The sequence below is a fragment of the Orbicella faveolata genome, unplaced genomic scaffold (genome assembly GCF_042242905.1).
Source record: "Orbicella faveolata isolate gen_17 unplaced genomic scaffold, um_ofav_v1 contig_46, whole genome shotgun sequence".
Taxonomy (NCBI): Eukaryota; Metazoa; Cnidaria; class Anthozoa; order Scleractinia; family Merulinidae; genus Orbicella; species Orbicella faveolata.
The window spans coordinates 18,703,826-18,725,637 of record NW_028301576.1 but is presented as its reverse complement, the minus strand read 5'-3'; the positions used below and the strand labels follow the sequence as shown (position 1 = coordinate 18,725,637).

General features: G+C 40.6%; 1 protein-coding gene across 1 annotated transcript; it reads left to right on the top strand.

Annotated features, from left to right (window-relative positions):
- The first annotated feature begins 276 nt into the window (after positions 1-276).
- LOC149098758 (beta-1,4-N-acetylgalactosaminyltransferase 3-like) lies at positions 277-12,695 on the top strand. The gene is made up of 4 exons (XM_089278194.1): positions 277-1,605; positions 7,919-8,438; positions 9,285-9,429; positions 11,764-12,695. The coding sequence occupies exons 1-4, from the start codon at positions 470-472 to the stop codon at positions 11,910-11,912; spliced, it is 1,950 nt and encodes a 649-aa protein (XP_089134320.1). The 5' UTR covers positions 277-469; the 3' UTR covers positions 11,913-12,695.
- The last annotated feature ends 9,117 nt before the right edge of the window (positions 12,696-21,812 follow it).

Sequence of the window (21,812 nt, the reverse complement as noted above, 5' to 3'; positions counted from 1 at the left end):
AAACAATTACCATCTCATTTACATGCCTAAGGTCGTGAAATGCATACTTCCATTTGTAAGGTTCTTTATGCGGGAAAGCTCTAATGTTTCGCAGGTTGAAACTTTACAATGACTGTAATGCACGAGTTATGCTTGTTTGTTTGAATAAAAACTGATCAGTTGAATGTTGGCGCTACTAGGTTACTGTTATACTGTACAGGTGACTGTGACAACGCCTGTAGAAAACTTTGACGGTCAATTGATTTGCATAGAATTACGACAAAACTGCGACAATGTTTACAGCGGGAGATTGACTTTGTATGAGAGCTTTTGTCGACACTCCACTTGGGTCCGACTACTGTCAGAGCTTTTCGTCTGCACAGCCAAAAAGGTTCGAAATTATCGAGTTCAGTGCAAAGGGGTGTCTACAGGTGTTAGTGAAGGTAAAGCCGGATTCCCCCGACCTTCTTCACTCTGTTTGAAATAAAAGATGGTTGCAAGACGGACGATCTTCGCACTTGTGTATCGGTTTTACCTTCGCCATGGCTCTTTTTGTTTGCCTGTACTCTCCCGAAGACGGATAAGACCGCTCAAGCTTCTGGTAATAATACTGTCTTGTTGTTTAATCTTGTTTTTTGCTCCTATTTTATTCAAAAAGAAGAGTGTTAGTTATTCAAGAAGAACTAGTGTCTTCTTCTCTAATAAATCTGGTGAAAATTTCACTGGCGAGGAACAAAATTCCACGGACGCAAGTGAAGAAGGAAGAAAAGGTCGACTAACAGTTTCCATCTGGCGCGATTTGTGCGGCGACGAAGTGAAAGTGTTGAGAAACTCGCCATTTTATCCTAGTTATCCAAACGAAAAGAAGTTAATTCGTGAGTTTTCCGAGTTTCAAATCGAGGACAACAAAACGGAATACGGTCAAACGATAGTTGGTTTCCTAAACCCAGCAAGGAATGGATCATATCGCTTTGCGATAGCCTCCGATGATTCATCAGAGTTGTGGCTCAGTCCAAGCAAAAATCCCGATGAGAAACAGCTAATTGCCAGTGTGTTTATTGAGGGCGCTGCAAGTTGGACGAAAAAGAACGAGCTAAATAAATACCCTAATCAAACTTCGAGCGACATAAAGCTTCGCAAAGGAAGTCGTTACTACATCGAAGTCATTCATAAACAAGGCGAAGGCGTCGGATTTGTGCAAGTTTTTTGGTCAAATCCTGGCGTCACAGACTTCAAACTGATCAGCTCTGAATATCTATCGCTATGTTCCGATGATGTCGTGATTTCCCCAAAACAGGATGCCATGAACCAACTACTTGCTGAGCGTCTTGCAATCTCACAGATAGTATGGGAAAAGTACTCGAACTTTTTCGCTCTTCCTTTGATTAGCGAGGCAGGTTATCTTCCACAATGCACGTACAAGTCAAGTCAAGTTGTTCCTAAAGACAAGATCGACAAATACAATGGGGTTTACCTAGTTTATCTATCCAGTGTGTTCCCACAAGATGATACTTTTATGGGAAGCAAAGGAAGAGTGTGGTCCTGGAGTAACAGAGTCGCTGATAGAGAAATAGTACAATCAGTGGTGGACAAGATGATCGCCGCCCTTTACAGGAAAACTGCCAAGTAAGTGAAAGTTTTGAAATTATCATTGTTAAAACAACAACAATCTCCCGATGGTGTACGGATTAATTCACAAATGAAACAAGGCTAGACAAACTGCCCGTCAGCTGAGCTGTTTATTTGTAGTTATTTTTAGCTATTTGCACACTATAGGCTGGTTTTCACTAGAACATAAGCACAAGCACAAGCACAAACATAAGCACAAGAAATACGAACAGCTCTGTTTTTCTTGTGCTTAATATGCTTATGCTTATGTCGAGCGCGTTACTGGTGAAAACTGCACAAGACAAATTAGTGGGTTCGTTCTTCTTATGTTTCTGCTCATGCTTATGTTTATGTCACGGCTGTTTTCACTTGTGCTTATGCTTATGCTTGTGCTTATGCTCTAGTGAAAACCAGCCTATATATTGGTTGTTAAAGGCATGCATTATATGGGATTCCGTTTGTGAGACGATGTTCTATGAGCTGTTTTTAAGCTGATTCGTTTAACACATGATCATTTTAAAACAATGTCGTTTAGATTTTCTGGCAACACTATCTTTATTCTGGAACTCAATTTCAGTCAAAGACAAAAAGCCGTGAACACCATGATTTGATTTTGACAGGTCGATTGTGTAGCAACCAAACAGATACGAAAAAGCCGCAAACAAAACAAAAAAATTAACGGTGTCTCGGTCAGTCATGAAACCACACTTCCATCGTTTGTCCTTCCGAAAAATGGCTGTTACTCTGTAGTTCTATAATTACTAATTTAACCTGTTCTCTTTGTGCAAGCAAACTGCAAACTGGAGAGACTTTAAATGACGTGTGGCTCAAATCTGTACGCGCGAACTTGCAACCTAAGGCCCGGTTCAAACGCCGCTCCACTAATGGGCCGAACCAAACTTCGAAAAGTTCGACTTCAGAGCGACTTTGGAGCGACGGCTGGTTCAGACGGCGTACTTGTGTCGAACTTAATTCGGGAAACCGGTGGTAACAATTTTCGACGAGAAAATATGTGTTCTGAATTCGAGAACTCTGTCCAAATAGAAAAGTTGTGACTAACATTTCGTTGTTGTAGCAATATTTAGGGAAGCAAATTCAAACTCAAGGTTCGGGTGTTTGCATTTAGACAGGTTTTCTCCCGGTTAATTCGACTTGTTAAAGGGAAACCTCATAAGCTGGGCTATTATCACGAAGAAAAAGCAAAAAATGAGTTTGCGCTAAAGAAACTCGCTTACACCGTCCCGTCTCTCAAAAATCAAAGGTATGTTTTGTTGTCTTTATTTTTAGCGACGACTTCGAACTTCATGCACGACTGGTCACGCCACACTCAATTTTGAGCCAATCACGAGTCCCGTTATTTGAAAAATACATTACAGTAATTTATGCATTAGGTTCGACACATGAGGGGAACGCCGTATGAATCAGTTGCCGCCCCAAGGTCGCATAGTGCGACAGATCCTGCCAAATTTAATGTTGTTTGTCGCACCAAACCTAACCTGCCGAACCAAATTGATTCAAACGCCGCTCTTCTGCCGTACTTAATAGCCCAGCTGATGAGATTTCCCTTTAACAAGTCGAAGTAACCGGCAGAAAACCTCTCTAAATGCAAACACTGAACCTTGAATTTGAATTTGCTTCCCTAAATATTGCTATAACAGCGAAATGTTAGTCACAACTTTTCTATTTGGACAGAGTTCTCGAATTCAGAACGCATATTTTCCCGTCGAAAATTGTTGCTGCCGGCCTCCCAAATTAAGCTCGACGCAAATACGCCGTCTGAACCAGCCGTCGCTCCAAAGTCGCTCTGAAGTCGAACTTAAAGGAGAACGGAAGGCGAAAACCCATTTATAAAAAGTCGTTCTTACGAAAGCATACGATACGTCGTAATTAAATCGCTATGTTTTAGGATGTGAACTAACTTTTTAGCCTGATTGTAGCAGCAAAAAGCTCCGTACCTGAACAATTTCAACGTCCGCCATTTTGGAAGCCATGTTGAAGGCTTGATAAAACATCCCGGAACATCGAATAATTATCATAATTACGCGAAAAATATGTAAAATAAAATTTAAAAAATTAAATCAAACAAAAATAAACTGGTATTAGCTCGGAAAATTAAAACAACACAAAAACATAAAAAAAGGAAAAAAGAAAGAAAAATGAAAGTGACTGCAATGAGTGAACGCTAGCAATTAAGAAGAGTAATCCACTCCTTCCAGTCGTTCACCGTCAGTTTAATCACGTGACTGTCCTTTATTCCCAGATTTCGTTCTTCGCAGAAAACTAAGGTGGTGGCGTTCGAACTCCTTAATCAGACCTAAAAAGTATGGGTACACGAGTGTGATTTCTTTATTCAATTCATGACGTCAATACAAAGATATGCGTATACACGATTTCTCATGAAGAAATAGTTTCTCCATGAGATATAAATAGGAACTCTACGGCATCGAGTTTCATGTCTAAACTAGTTTGGACAGCTCGACCTCTGATGACAGTGTAAACAAATACAGACACAAAATTTAAAAACATTTGGCGACGCGCGCGCTGTCTTGCGGGGTCGCTGGTCAAAACTGTATTGTCTCTAGAAATATTTGTTACAAGTGTTGGCGATCTGAAATTGAATTCTAAGTGTCGCCAACAGTTCAAATGCATCTCCTGGAAAATGTTTGTCCAGTACAAGTTAATACTTAATTAATTAAAAATACTTTTACCGCAGACTATAGTTTATTCATCGCTAGTTCAACTTCACGTGCAGATCGTTATCTGACATTCGATCAAACTTAGTTTTCTATCGAGCCATTCGCACACCACCAAGTAAACCAGATATGCGAAAACCGCGCGTGAACGTGCTGCTCTATAAATCTTTGATTACCACTAGTTTATTAATAATAACTTGCTTGTTACTCCGACTTCCGGAAAGGCCGAGTCTGCACTTAGTGGGCCATAGTGCCAGGCGTTCCTAGCGGAGTAGCGCGAAAACTGGGGATGATAAATAGCAACATGAAGATGGAATAGGGACAAAACTATGAATACTGACTTAACAAGCAACTGTATGATGCTCAGACAAACACCTCAGATCTTGAAGAAATCAGGGATCAAAAAAGGAGACGCAATGAATTACCTGGCATTCATCGTCAGAATAGTCCATGTTTGTGTTGAAAAACAGAGTGCTGAAAAGCGACGTGACGCTATTGGCGGGAAAGAAGAGGAGCCTGCAGCATTGTGGTCAGTTGAATGAATAACCAACTCTCCCTACCCCTCTGCTACCGACTCCCCTATCCCCAATAATATCTTTTCATATTTTAAGCTGATACCAGTTTATTTTTGTTTATTTTAGTTTTAAAAATTTAATTTTACACATTTTTCGCATAATTATGATAATTATTCGATGTTCCGGAATGTTCCATGTTCCTGGTTTTATCGACGGCCAAAAAAGAAAAGCGAGATGCGAACTTATTTCCCTGTGATGTAAATAGTAACTGACCTTTCTTAGTTGAAACACCAAACAAAATATATTTCTGATATATTCAATTGTGTCTGTGAAAAATTCCGACGAACTTTGACTTTTTTCGCTGGAAAGGGAGTGCAAAGCTATTTTGGCACTTCTTCATCTGGAGTTTCTTTGTCGCTTTAATGCAGACTGTTAATTTTAAAAGAGTTGTTCGGTTTCTTTTTAACATTTTCTTTACTTTTCCCAATTCGTCCTTTTTCCCAGTCCGGCCTTAAAGTTTTTCCTAATAAATCACCGATTTTACACTTTAAAGTTGCCTTGCAATAGTGTGACAGCTGTGCTTATAAACTGCGGTACATCCAGAAAGAACTCTTACAAAAGTTTAAGAACGTTTCCTCCTTGTGTTCAAGTTTTGTTTCCGCTATTTTAATGGTATGAAACCTGTTCCAAAACAAAAGCTGTAAAACGCTCTTGCCTTCCATTTAATTTCCAAAGGTCTTATTATCCTGCCGATCGGAAGATTAACCGGCGCTTCCACTAGACAAGCACACAAGGAAATGGTTAGCAAAGATTTCGAGAAATAAAGATAAGGTCGAAGTTCAATCGACTAAATTAAATCCATCAACTCACGTTTTCGAAACAAAGATAGATTCAGTCAGAGAATCGTCGCTGTCGGACGACTCGATGGCCCTTGTGCAGTCCATTTGTAACAGAGACACCTTTGCACACGTGTTGTGCACCATCTTTTGCAGCGAACGCTCTGTGTGTCCAGCAAACTTGTCGACTGCGGTACAATGGGTAGCCGATCTGTAACCGTAAAAGTGTTTCACTTATTTTGAAAATGCTGTTTTTCGCAGAGGAAATTTGCTGAGAAGTAAATAGCCGACGTCCTTCAATGTGCTAAAAGAAGGAGTCTGAGTAACTACCGTTCCTTGATCAAAGTCTTTTTTTTTTTTTTAATTTCACTTTTTTCACAACCGGCGTAAAAAATGTTCGATCTACGAATTCTCTAGGCCTAATTTTACAACTCGGTGGCCTCATGGTTAGTGCGCTCGTCTCCAGATCGAGCGATCCGGGTTCGAGCCCTGGCCGGGGACATTGTGTTGTGTTCTTGGGCAAGACACTTTACTCTCACAGTGCCTGTCTCCACCCAGGTGTATAAATGGGTACTGGCGAACTTAATGCTGGGGGTAACCCTGCGATGGACTAGCATCCCATCCAGGGGGGAGTAGAAATACTCCTAGTCGCTTCATGCTACAGAAACCGGGATAAGCTCCGGCCTGATGGGCCACTTGGCTCGCATGCAGACTTTACTTTACTTTTTAATTTTACAACTCAGAATGTAAGAAAACATCGCAAACTTATTTCTCCTCGTCCCTATATTATCATTCACATTTTGTCATCCGCATTTTGACATCCGCATTTTTCCATCCGCATTTTGTCATCTGCATTTTTCCATCCGCATTTTATCATCGGCATTTTTCCATCCGCCATTCGCCATCCGCCATCCGTCGCCATCCGGTCCGCACTTTACAGAGAGCCTTTTTTTTCAGGTAAATTTTGCGTACAGTAGGCAAGGAGGCGGAGATGATTGACGTCCACCAAAACGTTTTGTCAAGACTTTTTTGTGCTGAGGGTCGCGAGTGATTGATAACTGCTGTAAAAGACTGACAAAAGAGGCGTAAATCGTTTAAGAGCAGCTTTCTCTAACGGTCACTTATATATGTCAGGAAGAAGTTTTTTACTAACTTATTTCAAAACCGCAACTTTTAGGTTGTTTGGATTTTTATTTTCTTGTCGAGACGGCCTTGCGAGACCACTGTGATGACGCGTATCGTTGTCGATAAGAGTACAGGTCACGCTACACCACATTTCGATTTGTTTTTTAGCACAATATCAACGTCAAAGAAAATTTTTTTTTTCAGAGCGCGAGCTGAAAAAGGCACACTGACACGAGCAGCATTGTCTGGACACTTATCAACAACGGCAAATTAGCCAATGAGATTGCAAGATTAGTAGCAGTTGTGGTAAAAATGTATATCGCGTATTAGCCAATGAGAACGCACGCTTCTCTAAAGCTACGTTGTAATGGATTACCATGCACGCTTACGTATACTGAGTTGATAGCGCGACTTTGATCAAGCTATGTTGTAACTCGGTTTCACAGATCACATTATTTTCATGTAATTATTTTGTTTTCATGCAAGAGTAGATCAACTTCTCCTGTTTTCAAGCTATATCCTTGTGGATTATTCTTGATTCAGTTTTTGTACCTGTATTTACATTATTTTGGGGACTGATGTCATATTGTTTGAGAAGTTCATTAATTACAAAAATGATGGTTTGTGATACAAATACAGAACATTTAGCTGGGTAAGCGGAGTTCATATTCCTTTGTTTGCATGACACAACTCACAAACCTTCACCATGCCGGACTCATCACTTTGTAAAGGGTTTAATTCGAATTCATCTCTGCAGTGTAATTACCTTACGAGCGACCCAAAGGCTTACCTCAAGTTCGCTTCGAAACATGTTCGAACACGAGAATTAAAACAAACGAAGCCAAACAAATACCTGAAATACGAATTATTTTTATTAAGAACCTGATGTTTGACTTCTTTAGGTTTCTGCTTGCCTTGCCTGCCTGCTTGCCTACCTGTTAGCATGCCTTCCCGACCTTGCTTGCTCGACTTGACTAAAAGACCGATCAACCGATCGAAGGACGGACGGACACACCGACCAACTGACTGACCGACACACCGATCGACCGACCCACCACATACTGACCGACCGACCGACCGATTGATCGACCAACCGACCGACCGACCTGCTGACCGACCGACTGAGTGATTAATGACTTAATTTTTCTCATTTCTCTTCCAGGGATTTCTTTTTAAAGCGAATTTACAGAGTAACGCAGAAGTCTGATCCAGTTTATGGTGATCGCTTCTCTGTCGACGTGGAACTTGGTTTACAGCATAGTAAGAAATCATTTCGCTTGTCAGAACACGTCTATCAGAAGAAGGGAAGTGACGAATTGTGTTTTCCAGAAGGAATCAACTGGAACAGCAAAGCCATGGTGTACTTCATACTTCCTGTCAAAGACCAGGGAAGATGGGTCTATCATTTTATCAATGAACTCACTGTTGCCAGCTTATTAACCGGTGATACGAACTTTCACGTAGTTGTTGCCGACTTTGAAAGCCAGGATATTGATATGGCCGAAGCTTTTAACACTTCTCTGTTCCGCAGCAGACACACCATTGTTAACATGACGGGTAAATTTTACAAGACACTCGCGCTAAACGAGGCTGTGGCACGTGTTCCAAGCGAGCATGATATACTGTTTCTGTATGATCTTCACATCGATGTGCCCGTAGACATTGTGGGCAGCGTCAGAAAGGTAATAAAGTGCAAATGTAATTACATTAGAAGCAGGCTCTGTAAGAGTCTTCAGCAATGTTAGCGAACAGGTCGAATGCGTGACCTAAGAGGGTACGAAAGCACGGCCCACTAGGAAAAGAGAGAGGGTGTGGGAACCAGGGGTTGCCTCACTAGTGTCATGTTTTCTCCAACGTCTCCTCCTCATGTCACGCTTTTTCAAGTTGTGCGCAGTGTTCGATGATCTTCTCCATTGTTCTCTGAGATTGCTCGTAGTTTTTAATGGATTGATGAACTGAACTAAGACAGGGCGTGTTCGGTGTTTTCTGTGTAGAATAAACATTTTACTTAGTGTGAATAAATGTTCCTAGTTTCTGTAAGTGCGTGGATGTCGCATGGTATGGAGGAGGAGGAGGCGCCTGCAAGAACATTTGCTCTCCACCAGGCTCCTCATGGTGCATGCAGACCTCAACAAGTCAACAAAAATCATGTCTGACCATATCTACAGTGTATTGGACAACTGCTAGAGAACAAGTGTAGAACTGAAAGAGGCCTGTAAATAAGAATGCTGATGACGATGCTACAGGGCACTTGGAACTATCCCGCTACTGATTGGCTGGAAAAAAAAAATGTAATCATTGCAGATCTCTCGTTAAGGAGAGCAGACGTATTAGAGGCTAGGGTACAAAGATTCTCGGATAAGCGTAAACTACAGTGATAGGATTTACTCTGTATGGGTCCGCTTGTTTAATGTAATGCACCAGTGCTATTGGTGCTAGCCTTCTCTAGGTCCCTTATGTACTTTGACTCGAACTCATTGTACCACTACTACATGCTCAACGTTATCAGTTTGTCATTCATCTTTCAGAACACCGTTGAGGGACGAATTGCCTATTTCCCTGTGGTTGGTCGTTTAAATTGTGGCAGCTCGTCTGCTGAACACAGAGGCTTCTGGCAACTTAATGGGTTTGGCTTGCTTGGTATATACAAGTCTGACTGGACAAAGATTGGAGGTAAGTGGAACTAAGTTTTTTTAAGAACGTGATCAGAAGAACAAACTAATGATCTCGATGCCGGACAAAGCTTGAACTGCAATATTACGACAATGCAAAGCCTCTAACCGACTAACGAGATATGACAAACATGTTTTTCTCCTGATAAAGTTTCTAACGACGGTTAAACACTTTGTTCGCGGCTTGAAAAACTTGACTGATTGATTGAATGATTGATTGACAACTTTATTTACACACGGTAAAAATTCCTTCGGCACAATTTAAAAGTATAATACCTAAGTCTGCCTAGCTAAATTAACTAATAATTAATATAGCATTATAAGAATAAAAACCTATTATTGCTATTATCAATTGAGCTGACAATTAATTGTAATTCACCTCAGTGGTCCCAATGTGTGTAGAATGATCACTATACTTATCTTAAGGAGACAACGCACTACAAAAAAATCATACCACACAGTATAGAACTATGTCACTCTCTGGATGTATTGAGTTTTATAATATAGATAGGACCCTGCGCGCGCTCTGATTGGTCAAAAACCCATGTTTTATCAGAGTATAAAACAGAAAAAAAGCGTGTTTTATTGATTTGCGCGTATAAAGTCTATATCATGAAGCAAATAAAGAAGCCTAAGCCGTGTATTACACTGTGATAAAACACGACGGGCATTTGAGAAGACGAGGGTAATGTAGAAAACACTCGCCTGCGGCTCGTGTTTTCTACATTTCTCGAGTGTTCTCAAATGTCTGGAATCCAAATTCAACCGTTTTTCTGGGTTCTGGTCTGCTTGTCGTACGTTGTCTTTTTTTTGTGGGCGTGGCACAGCAGAATAATGAACGACTTAACACAGTTCGATACTTATGCCATCTCAGACGAATTGCAAATTGAAAAAATATCACTCGCCCAAGGCCTCAGCAAAATAAAAGCAGTTTGGAGGCCGGGGGGGGGGGGGGAGGTGGGGGGAGGTGGAGGTGCTGGCGGTTTGTTAGTGTGCTTGCATGAATGTCGAAAGATCTCGAAAATTTTGTTGCTGGTTGCTCAAAGACAGGACGAAATTGGAAAATAAAAGTGCACTGAAAACACGAAAGACTCTATGTGGGCAGTGGCTTGTGCATTGTTTTGGGTTGAAGGGAAAATATTGGCATTTGATTTACTCCCACATTGCCTTTCTCCTACACGGAATAAAAGTGGATTCTGATGAGCTGTTTATTGCAGCCTGACACAGTAATACTGAACTAACAAAATTCTTTTAGAAACTTAGAGAATTTGTTTCCCTGCTAGCAGAGGCTCTTTTCCTGGTGTTCGCTGACGGGAGAAAAGAGACCTCTACCATGGGTCGAAAGTGGCTATTTTTAGCATGCTCCGCGGCTTAGCGACCGAGCCATCACGTGATGTTCATAGCGCGTGACGAAAATAAAACCTTTCCGTCAAACTGGCTCGAAAAACCCACGCAGATGGCGCTCTATGTCCCACACCCCGGTTAACTCACTGTGTAGAAAACAAAGGAAAATATCGACTAGATCGCCAAAACGCGCTTAAAAAGTACAAAAATCATCTAGAGATAATTGTTGTCTGAACTGTGGTATTAACTTCAAGTTATCTGGACAGGAAAGCTTTTCAACACAACCACAACTGCAGAAGTCAAAGAAAATTTAATAGTCCGTCTCGGAGAGTCGCCAGATTTTTCCTTGTCATCCCGACGGGTTTGCAAATGCTGTAAACGAAAGGTGAACTCAGTTATAAATAGAACATTGATTCTCAAACAAGACAAACATTTCTCATCGACAAACAACCACAACAAGTGGGTTAGATGGCAGAATTTTCACGTTTTCCGTTCGCACAACTAGTACAGCAATCTGGTAGATGAGAGTTTTCCCATGCCCGGTCGGCAAGCACGCAAACGTGTCTCGCCCGTTTAAGAGGGCTTTCAAATGCTCGTCACTCAATTTTTTTATTTTTCCATCGTCGAGGTTATCCAAAACGGAAGAACGCAAACTTGTGACTCTTTAAGATTGACCTCTTTCGAGCACGTCGATGAGCACGCCATGCACTGTGTGCTCAATAAATGTCAGCGAAATTAATGTAAAGAAATGCGCGAGACGCAACGGGCTCAAGTTGCGGTCAGCGAACAACGCAAGGAGCGTGCGTTTTAAATAGAACCGTCCAAGACTGTGGACGGCGGTTAAATCAAAGCCATTTTCGTCCCATGGCAGATGTCTCTTTTCGCCGTCAAGGAACACCCGGAGAAGAATCTCTGCTAGCAGGGAAATAATTTGCTTGTATGAACATTTAGTTGTACAACTCTGATTTATTTTTGCTCTGTTTGTCCAAAGGAATGAACACCGAGAAATTCAAATACAAATGGGGTGGGGAGGACTGGGATCTACTGGACCGTGTTTTGAACGCCAAGTTGGAAGTGGAACGAATCAAGTACCCAGGCCTCTATCATCATTATCACAGTACACACAAAAAATGGAATTAAAGATATTTTTTATTTGTTTTATGGAATCTACACGAGATCATGATATGGAAATAGAAAAAAAAAATGGATCTCTTTGTTATTTCACGGCGATTTAGACGTCTGAAAATGTGAGATTTTACTTCCGGTTAAGTCAGAAACCGCGGGGGGTTACGACCTGGGACTAGTCTGGCTGTGACGTTAAAACAAGAACGTACCTCGACATATTTCTTCAACCAAAGTAATAGAAACGAAACAAACAAACAAACAAAAAAATAAGTGAAATAAACTAGGAATTAGGCAATCAAGCGTAATTCCAATTTTGATTCAAATTTGTAAACATTCACCATTATTACGAAAGGTATGTAGACGCGGTGTAAAAACAACGACATCCATTGTCTCTTTCGATTTCTTTATTATGATCTCGTTTAGATTCCATATTACAAATAAAAAGTATCTGTCACAGTGATACACTTTTAAAACGCTTGGTGTAGCCGCGCCTGGAGTGTTTGTAGCGCGCCTCCTATGCGAAGTTGCTTTACCTGGCCTACGTACCGCCTCACCAAGTTGAAAAATATTGGTTTAAATTCTCACATCATACTGCGACTACTTAACAGTTTTAAAAGGTGTTGTGTAAGGTTTAAGATTAAAGATTGTGAATATCGCTTTCTTTTTTTTTAAATTTAACTTTATTTGTTTTCTGCATTACTATAATCAATATCTTTGCGCCGCCATGTTATATTCTCCATTGTTACATTCAGTACTAGTGTAGATGTGTTATCTCAATAGAATGGTCGTAAAATTACATGCAACTATCTTCGATGTTTCTTTCCACGAGCCAGATATGCTACCAAACAGTTTTTTATCTATCGTTTGAGTGCCTTTTGAGTTGTTGGTAGCACAAAGCCAGTCAATTGCTAAGGTCTTTACAAAATTAAATTGACAGATAGTAAATGTATGATCAATACTGATTCTTGCTCACCACTGTAGAGGCATTCGTCATCCGTTTAATACCATTTCAATAAAGGTTGTCTTTGGTGACTTTAATTCTATGGATTAATTTAAACTGGATTTCCTTCCACTTTGTCTACTTGCAGATGTTTTATAGCGAGGTTTTTCGAGGCATACCCATCCAACTTCATTGTGTTATTCCATCTCCTTGGGCCAGACTGGCTAGCCGTGTGAATATCAGTTTGAAAAAAAAAAAAACTAAATGCGACGAAATCTGCATTAGACTTGATTCCAGGCACTCTTCAAACAGGATCACACCACAAGCTTATTCGTGTGAATTCATCTGAGACCATCGTGGTCATGAGGTAGCCAACAAATATTGTCTTGTTGATGGCAAATTTACATCGGTTCCTCTTTCTAAGCAGAAATGTCTCAACTTTCACTTCATAGCAAATATTCTCCTAAAACTTTGCCAGGCAGCACACACCAGGCTCACTTCCAGAGTCAAAACTATCACCTTCAATAGGGGAGAACAGGGTCTCAATGGGGTGGTGGCTTTTAAGGCCAACTTTTGATATTTTGGCTTTTTTTTCGGCCAACGGTTAATTTATTTCCCTTAGGATTAACAAAAATCTTACTAACTAACTACCATCGATAAAAAAGTCAAAAATATGTATTGACTAATGTAAAACATATTGAAAATCCCAGACCATTTCGGACATGGCGTAGAACAGCCGGACGTCATAAATATTCATACTTCCTGAAGCATGCATTAGGGAGTTTACGAAACCACGACGGCAACGGCAGCGGGAACGTCACTGAACAAAAGAATTAATAAGCAGAACAATGTCTGTGCACGTGCGTTATAATTTTTGGTACATTTCTTTGCCGTCCTCTGCAAAACAACAACGTGAAATGACCAAATTTTGTGTTGCCTGCAGAACGTGAACCACGACGGCTAATATTTTAAATTTTTATTTCAAATTTATCGCTGTGTTCCGGATTTAGTTTTGCGATAGTTTTGACAGTGATAAACAAAGTAAATGACTTTAGAGTATCGCGAGATTCATAGGTAAAATATAAATCCATTTTTTAATCGACGTTGTCCTCGGCGTCGCCGTCGTGGTTTCGTAAACTCCCTATTGTCATAACAGTGACGCGATGAAGCGCGAAATTTGAAAGCGAACAATCTTCAGTTTAGAAGAGATGGCGTCAAAAATGGGCGAGAACCTCACTTTAATTTTCGTTTTAAACGACTCTAGGTTGAAAAAGTCCACACTTGTAGGCTGCGAAATGAAGACGAAATAATACTTATTTAATCGAGACGCCCAGGAGACATAAACGACTCGTAAAAACTATTAGAAATTTGAGTCAAATTGTAAATGATTTTATAGTCATTTTAAATAAGATTTCAAAAATGCTCTTTTTCTATCTTAAATTTTTAGTTTCTGGTGCAACTTTTTTATGAACTTGTAACTTGCATAAGTTTCTTTTTAAAGCAAATTCAGATACTAAGCTGAAATGTCAAGAATAACAGAAAGGGATTTTCTTGAAATTCGTGTTCCCTGTATTTCGTATTACATAATGATCCCCTTTGCTCATTAATACGCATATATGCCGCTTCTCTGAGTTCATGAATCTTGCTTTAGCACCACTTTCACTGTTCCCTTGGGTGTTCAGTAATGGTTGAAAGTGTACTTTTCAGTCTGCCCGATTTTGCTGCGATCTTTAACCAACATTTGCGATTGCGGCCGACCGTCAAACTTGGAAGCTATTATCAGAGTGACCAAATTTATTTCAAGTGGCACTCAGAGTACGGCGTCGTCCTGTGCAGATAGATATTTGAAATTGTAACTAGCTTTGCCCGTGTTCTGAGTAATCTTTCACATTCTGCTCAGAGGGAAAAGCGAGATAAGCGCTGGGAAATTTTTCTCGAGACGGCTACTGAAGCCTTTTGAACTACTGATTAATTTTTGAGCTTCAGTGAACGCGTTTATCGTTGTTGGAATTAGCCTTTTGAACACCGATTTGAATGAAACATTTGCTTATTTGTCGAACAGAAAATAAACATAAATCAGAGTGTAAGACTTGGATCAACGATATGTCACTACAATTTGTCCAGCACCGCATAAAAGGAAACTATGATAAGTCGGTGCCTTTTCAAGGACTGTTAAACAGCACACATTTGCGAGTCTTTGCAAATTTCTCGATCTGCTTACAATGGCTGGGGAGAGACATAAAGCGTACGGATATCACAACACTGAAAACTTATAGCGCTCGTTTCTTTTCTGTGCAGAATCTCTTACGATGCTGGTTACTCTAAATATGATGTAAATGGTGAACAACTAGTTTGTCTAAAAGACATAATTATATCTTGCAAGCGAAGAATTATTGTTGACTATAAAAACGCAAGAACAAAAGGATCATTCAAGTGTTTTGTTTGTCATTCGCGCGTCAAAGCGTACGACAATTTGAAATTCTCTTAGAGTGATTTCAGTTCTATGTTATAGAACACAAGTAATTACGATTTTCACCAACTTCCAAACTTGAGCGGGAGAGCGCACTTAGTCTTCGGTTCGCGAGCGCATTTAACTGCCAGTATCGTGCAAATAACTAAGATACAGGGTTAAGTACCAAATGATCATATGATCGTAACAAGTAAAGCTTTTTGAAGCGATCGAGATTTCGCCGAACTCTATTGTCTGTTGACTGCTTGTACAGTTGATGGACTGGTCTTCGCAACCGCAAGAAATTATGGGTAAATTTGCATTTGTATGGATAAACCGCAACCAATTACAGTTCATCGAAAATCCACGTGGGAGCTCCAGTGAGACAAAAGTAATTTATTCCAGTAAGTAAGTAACTAGTGTGGTATGCTATGAAATATCACTTGAGTCACCTGTATTTTCACGGAATACTCACAAGTCTTAATTATTTTACACCATGCCATAGAAAGACAGTGGCAAACACAGTCAATGCAGCTGGCGATGGAAGGATGGGTGTAAGCAGTATGAGTTCTGAAAAACCCATTTCGGAGAAACTAATAAATAGTACTGTATTGTATTGTATTGTATTGTATTGCATTGTATTGTATTGTATTGTTAGCGTTTACAAGGAAAATAGTGTAAAGTATCGCACGGACCTCGCATTACAGATCGCATATGCGTGAGTTTTCATTCTGTGTAATAGACCATTTTACAGTTGCCTGCTCAGTGACCTGGCCTTTGTATGGCAGCGAGGCTTGAGTTGACCTTGTTTTGATACAGACCTCACTGCTTTTGTTGTGTAAAACAAGTTGTTCTGATGCTAACTAGGTGCATTTACATGACAAAAGCAGTGAGGTCTGTATCAAAACAAGGTCAACTCTAGCCTCGCTGCCATAGAAAGGCCAGGTCACTGAGCAGACAACTGTAAAATGGTCTATTACGATACGGGCCTAAGCCAACTATTCATTCGGCATATTCATATGAAAACATAACACTGAAAAACTGACATTTCAAATTAGTGTCACGTTTTAGGGCCCATTAACTGATCTTTTTGTAGACTGCGAGCAGTCTCTCTTTTCCTCGAAAACCGCGGGGAAGAACGCAAAACAAGTAAGCGTGCTAGCGTGACTGTGATGGTGACGTGCGAGCAGCGATGCCGCGAGTCGCTAGTAGCGGGGGCGTCGGAAGACGAGCGAAAAGAGAGACTGCACTGGTTTCATACAACGATTTGGATGTTACTTTGACAGGTCGCATTAATGACACCTCCGCCCTGTTTTGAATATGACACTCCGGTGTCTAATTCCTACGGTTTTGGTGTCGAATAAACAATCTTTGGGACTTTTGAATAAGTACTTTCATCTTTACTGTTCTGAGAGTTCGTATGTAAGTTAGTTCGCGAAGGTTTCGTAAGAAAGTTCAGAGAATTTCGAAGGGAAAGTAGGTTGAGACGTGATGCGTAGAAACGCATATTAAGGTTTAGAAAATTGTACGACGCTGTGAAACTCTGAGGCAAAGGTCAAGATTAAAACGTGGAGTTTTCAAAAACTGCTTTAACAATAATGACAAATGGCATTCTCATCAAAGGCGAGGGTAATGAACTGCCAAAAAATCGAAACAACATTATGATAGAGCGATTTTCAATTGATTGTAGTAAAACCAAAAGCAAACCAATTACGCACCAATTAGAATACTCAGTCAATCTCAAACAGTAGTAAAAACCAAAACAAAAACCAAAGTGATGCCTGATTACTTTCGACACTTAACTGAAAACCGCCCTAAAACAAAGGACGGAGAGACAATTGGACAGGGAAGGAGGTGGGTTGAAAAGGTTGAGAACAGAATGTCCAGCAGACTCGAGCCTAGATCAGTGAACGCACTTGGTGATAAGAACCCAGAGGGGATATTCATTTTTATTTTATTCTCAAGCATCTGAGCGGACCGGATTCCTAAATCCTCGAATTTGATTGGCTAATCATACGCACGTGATCTGTCCAGCTTTTTACGATACGGTCCACGGGCCGGATTCTTTCTTCGCAGCCTAAATTTCGCTCCTAAAAGTTGACGGTAATCGTCAATCTTTTGCCTTTTTTACACGTCCATCGACGATTAGTGAACGCAGGTTTATCTCTGCCCACTTTAAAATGGCAAGGAAAGTCACTGTAAGTAAATTCAATTGAGTGTTTTGAAGTTGTGAGAGTTTGCTTGGTTGTTTGTAGCTTGGTGCTGTAATGGCGCGTAATCCTGTGTTTCTCTCGCCATCATAAAATTTGAGTCAATTTCAGTCGAGTTTACCTCTCTGATCGTTGCTGTATTTAGGAGAATTTCTGTGGAATACACTTAACGAATTTCCTCGCTATTAAATTTACGGTAGAAAAGTCCCATTACAAGTGATTTTAAAAGCAACGACTGACAGAAATTGTTTTTGTAATAAAACTTCAAACTTCGCACGAAATTTAACACCGCGAAAACAACTTTGGAGAACTTAACTGGTGAAATAAATGCAACTAACACAAAGTAGTTTGAAAAAAATCTGTTTTTTAATACATCTTTCTTTGTCTACTATCTTAGTTAATCGCTCGTTGCCGAGACTTTTTTACAAATCGTTAGTAGACGGCGCGCAGGCCGATTCAATGACAAGAGTTGCGTAAAAAAAACCCATTTGTAATCTGTAAAACCAATTTACTGCAGGGAAAAAAAAAATAAACATGTTATTTGCCGGCTTACGGTCGGTCCGTATGGTGAAAAACTGTGACCTCGGTCACAGTTTTTCACCATACAGACCTCCCAGCCGGCAAATAACATATATATCATTTTAATAATTAGAATTGTCAAGCTTACACATGTCTTCGTGTGGATGTTGTTACTTTGAGTTATTATAAAGTAGCAATAATAACAGATTTGATTGTTAAAAAGGTGCGATCAGCTCTTTTCAGCTGTGACGCGCATGACAAATGGGTTGCCCGTTACCTTCATTAATCCTGGTTCTCACTACGACATGAGCACAAGAATGATGAGTATAAAATGTTTAAGCAGGCAACTGCGAACGATGATCCTGCTGGGATACATTGGATCAATAGTGATCTAATCGGCTTCACATAGAAAATGAAGAATATAAAAGCAGGAACCGATACAACGTAGGATTATTTTTTAAAATGTATACTATATTTCGGCTGGCCAAACCAGCCTTCTTCAGGTACAATAGAAATTTCACATTGGAAAGAGTGCATTTGTTAGTGATCACGGCATTTGCGTAACCATCATTTCCTGTCAAATTCACGAGTTCGCTCATAGAGCACTTTGATTATTGTAAAAGGCTCTCCGTCTCTGCTCGTTTCTGTTTTGTTAATATATTTTGACTGTGCTACGTTTGATATGTCACAACAAGCATTTTAACAAATGAAAATGCTGCACACCCGAAAAAAAGAAAAAAAATGGTTTCACCTTTACGTCTCTATGATGCCATGTCTCAACAACGGCCATTTTGCTCTGTTCTCAAGGTGGTCGGCAATGAGGGGAGGTTCGACTGAACTTCGCGATACCTGATACCTTGCTCTTGCCGTCACGTTTGCGGTTCACTTTGCAGTCCGCGGTTCATGTTGCAACCTCAAGACCCACCTCTTGCACTAACTGATTTGCGGCAGCATTTCGATAAAAGACTACAAAATCGTTACGAACTCACGTTAAGGCCATGGCTTATGTTTTCTTTCAGCGTAAACTCCGTAAGTACGTTCGCGCGAAAATGTTCTACTCGATAGATTTTCTTCAAACTTCTACCGCGGACACATAATGAAATACTTGTTTAAGGAATGAAATAAAAAAAGAAAAAAAAAAAAATTGGGGCCCAAGGACGTAAATCAGTGTGATCTCCAGGGTTTTTATCTTAAAATATGAAAGATGAATCAATGGAGACAAACTATCCTAGTAATATTTTGTATAGGTGAATCCGTTCGTTAAAAATTCCATATGTTGCCAACGTTTTCATAAAACTTAACCCTTAAAGGAGCATTTGAAAACGCCGCACAGATAAACGAAGAGCTAAAAAAGTACGCAATTCGATGGTGCATTTTCAAAAAAATTCAAACTTGTAATCGATAGACAATTGTCAGCGCATGCTCTCGCTAAATCAACCAGAGCGGATCGATGAAACCAGGAACATGGAACATTCCGGAACATCCTGGAACATAAAAAATTACAATATTTATGGGAAAATATGTAAAATTAAGTAGAGAAATAAACAAAAACGATAGTTAAAGAAAAAAAATGATAATTAAAAAAATAAATCAATTACTGTTCGCGGCCCAGTGTAAATGCCCCTTCATGTTCATGTTTACAGGCAATAAAGTGCGATAACTTGTCGTTCAGCGTATTTTAATCGGGACAGGATCTGAAGGTTTGTGATGGAAGTAAATTTATGGTGAAGAGCTGTTGTAAGACAAGCAAATTCCGTCTGGCAAGTCAGAAACTCATCAGTACTCGAGTAATTCGAATTAGTTTAGACAAGAAACTATATGCCGTGTAAAACCATGGGAAATCGTATATACGCTTGTCTTTGACGCAATGAATTGAACAAAGAAATCAGAAACTTATGTACAGTAGATTATTTACAGTCCTATATTTTTCGGTCTACTTTAAGAGTTTGAACACCATTATCATGGTTTTCTATAAATGAAAGAAATAAAGGAAGAGTACAGTAGCCCCTTCTTGTCTTGTCTGTCTTGATGTTGCTCTTGACCTCTTTGTTGGCTTCTGCATACTCTTTTTGTGCCCTTGCCTTTTCCGCTCTGGTGCAACTGTTGTTCAGTATAGCTTTCTTCCTCCTTCTTGACTCGATCTTCTTTAATGTCTCGGCTGATATCCACTCCTTGTGCTTATGTTTCCTAAAGCCGACTACCTCTTCGCACGTGGAGTTTAACCTCTTTAAAATTGCTCCATTGATGTTCCATGGGTATGTCGTCCTCTGCTACTAGTTCTTGTAGAACTTGAAACTTGTTGTAAAGAATGTTCTGGTACTCTCCTCTCTCCTCATTATCTCTTAGGAGGCTTACGTTGTATCGCTGTCTTCTGGTTATCACACCGGGGTTCGTCTTCAACTTCAGCTTCACTCTAGTAATCACCAGATGATGGTCAGAAGCTACGTCAGCGCCCCTCCTCACTCGTACATTTGGAGAGATCTTCTGAACTTCTTCTTCATACATATGTGGTTTATCTTGTTCTCTGCAGTAGAGTTGTCAGGAGATACCCAGGTTACCTTATGTATCCTTTTGTGGGGAAAGATGCTACCTCCAATGACCAGACCATTCAAGGCACAAAAGTCGGTAAACTTTTCACCATTATCACTCATCTCACCTAGTCCAGGCCTGCCCATTGCCTTTTCTCAGCCGGTGTTGTTCTCTCCGAACTTGGCGTTGAAGTCGCCCATCACTACGGTAATGTCTTCTCAATAGGCAGTTATCTAAGACACTCTGGAGTCGGTCTTAGAACTCATGCTTATCCTCTTCGTCACTGTCATTTGTAGGAGCATAGCGCTGTATGATGTTGACCTTGATTTTCTCCTGTTTTGTTCTAAATGCAGCTTTGAAAATCCTTGGCCCATGTGATTCCCATATTATAAGTGCCTTCTAAGCTGATCTAGACAACATCAGAGCTTCGCCTTCAGTATGAGGTGCATCTTCTCCTTCATGTCCAGAGAACAGAATCATCTCTCCACTCATCAATCTTTTCAGACCAGATTGAATCTATCTAGTTTCGCTGATTCCGAGCATAGCTGTGTCGTACCTCTGCATCTCTGCTGCTATTTCTGCGGCCTTCCCGCTTTGGAACATAGTCCTCAAGTTCCATGTTCCCATGGTGGTGTCTCTGGAAAGAGAAAGGCGGTTTTCGTCTTGTGGTTTCCAGATACCTCAAGCATTCACTACTTGGCTTCATCCTTCTTCTAACTGAGGATCCTTCCTCTCCAGATAAGGAATCTCTTGTAAGGTCTCTCGTTGGCGTTTCTGCAGCTAGACTTGTTTTCCGCGTTGAGAAAGCTGGCCTCACGCCCAACCCGTAAACTGTAGGTCCAGGGTGCTGTTTTATCTGACCCTCTCCCGCAGACCAATCTGGCATGGTCGAACCTGCCAGGAGCATAAGGCTCACGCCGGTATACCTCTGGGGGTCGCAAGGGCGAGCAAGCTTCCCCGCCACGACAAGGCAAAGCACCAGGGGAAGACAGAACTACATCAATAGCCTGGCAGAGGAGACAGAAGAAGCCGCTTAGAGTGGAAACATGAAGCAGCGGTATGATACCACCAGTAAGCTGAGCGGTAAATATGGGAGACCGGAAAGACCAGTCAAGTACAAAGATGGGAACACCATCATTGGAAAAGAAGGGCAACTCAACAGGTAGGCGGAGCACTTCGAGGAACTGTTGAACAGACCTACCTCTACGCTACTCGGACCTTTCAATTAACTGTGAGAAACCGAGTCATCAGGAAAGCTATTATGAAGT

Bases quoted from the DNA above. Each gene is read 5' to 3' on its own strand.
- LOC149098758 (XM_089278194.1), top strand. From the start codon at position 470: ATGGTTGCAAGACGGACGATCTTCGCACTTGTGTATCGGTTTTACCTT. The intron at 1,606-7,918 runs GTAAGTGAAAGT...TTTCTCTTCCAG, and splicing joins CTTTACAGGAAAACTGCCAA to GGATTTCTTTTTAAAGCGAA. The intron at 9,430-11,763 runs GTAAGTGGAACT...GTTTGTCCAAAG, and splicing joins TGACTGGACAAAGATTGGAG to GAATGAACACCGAGAAATTC.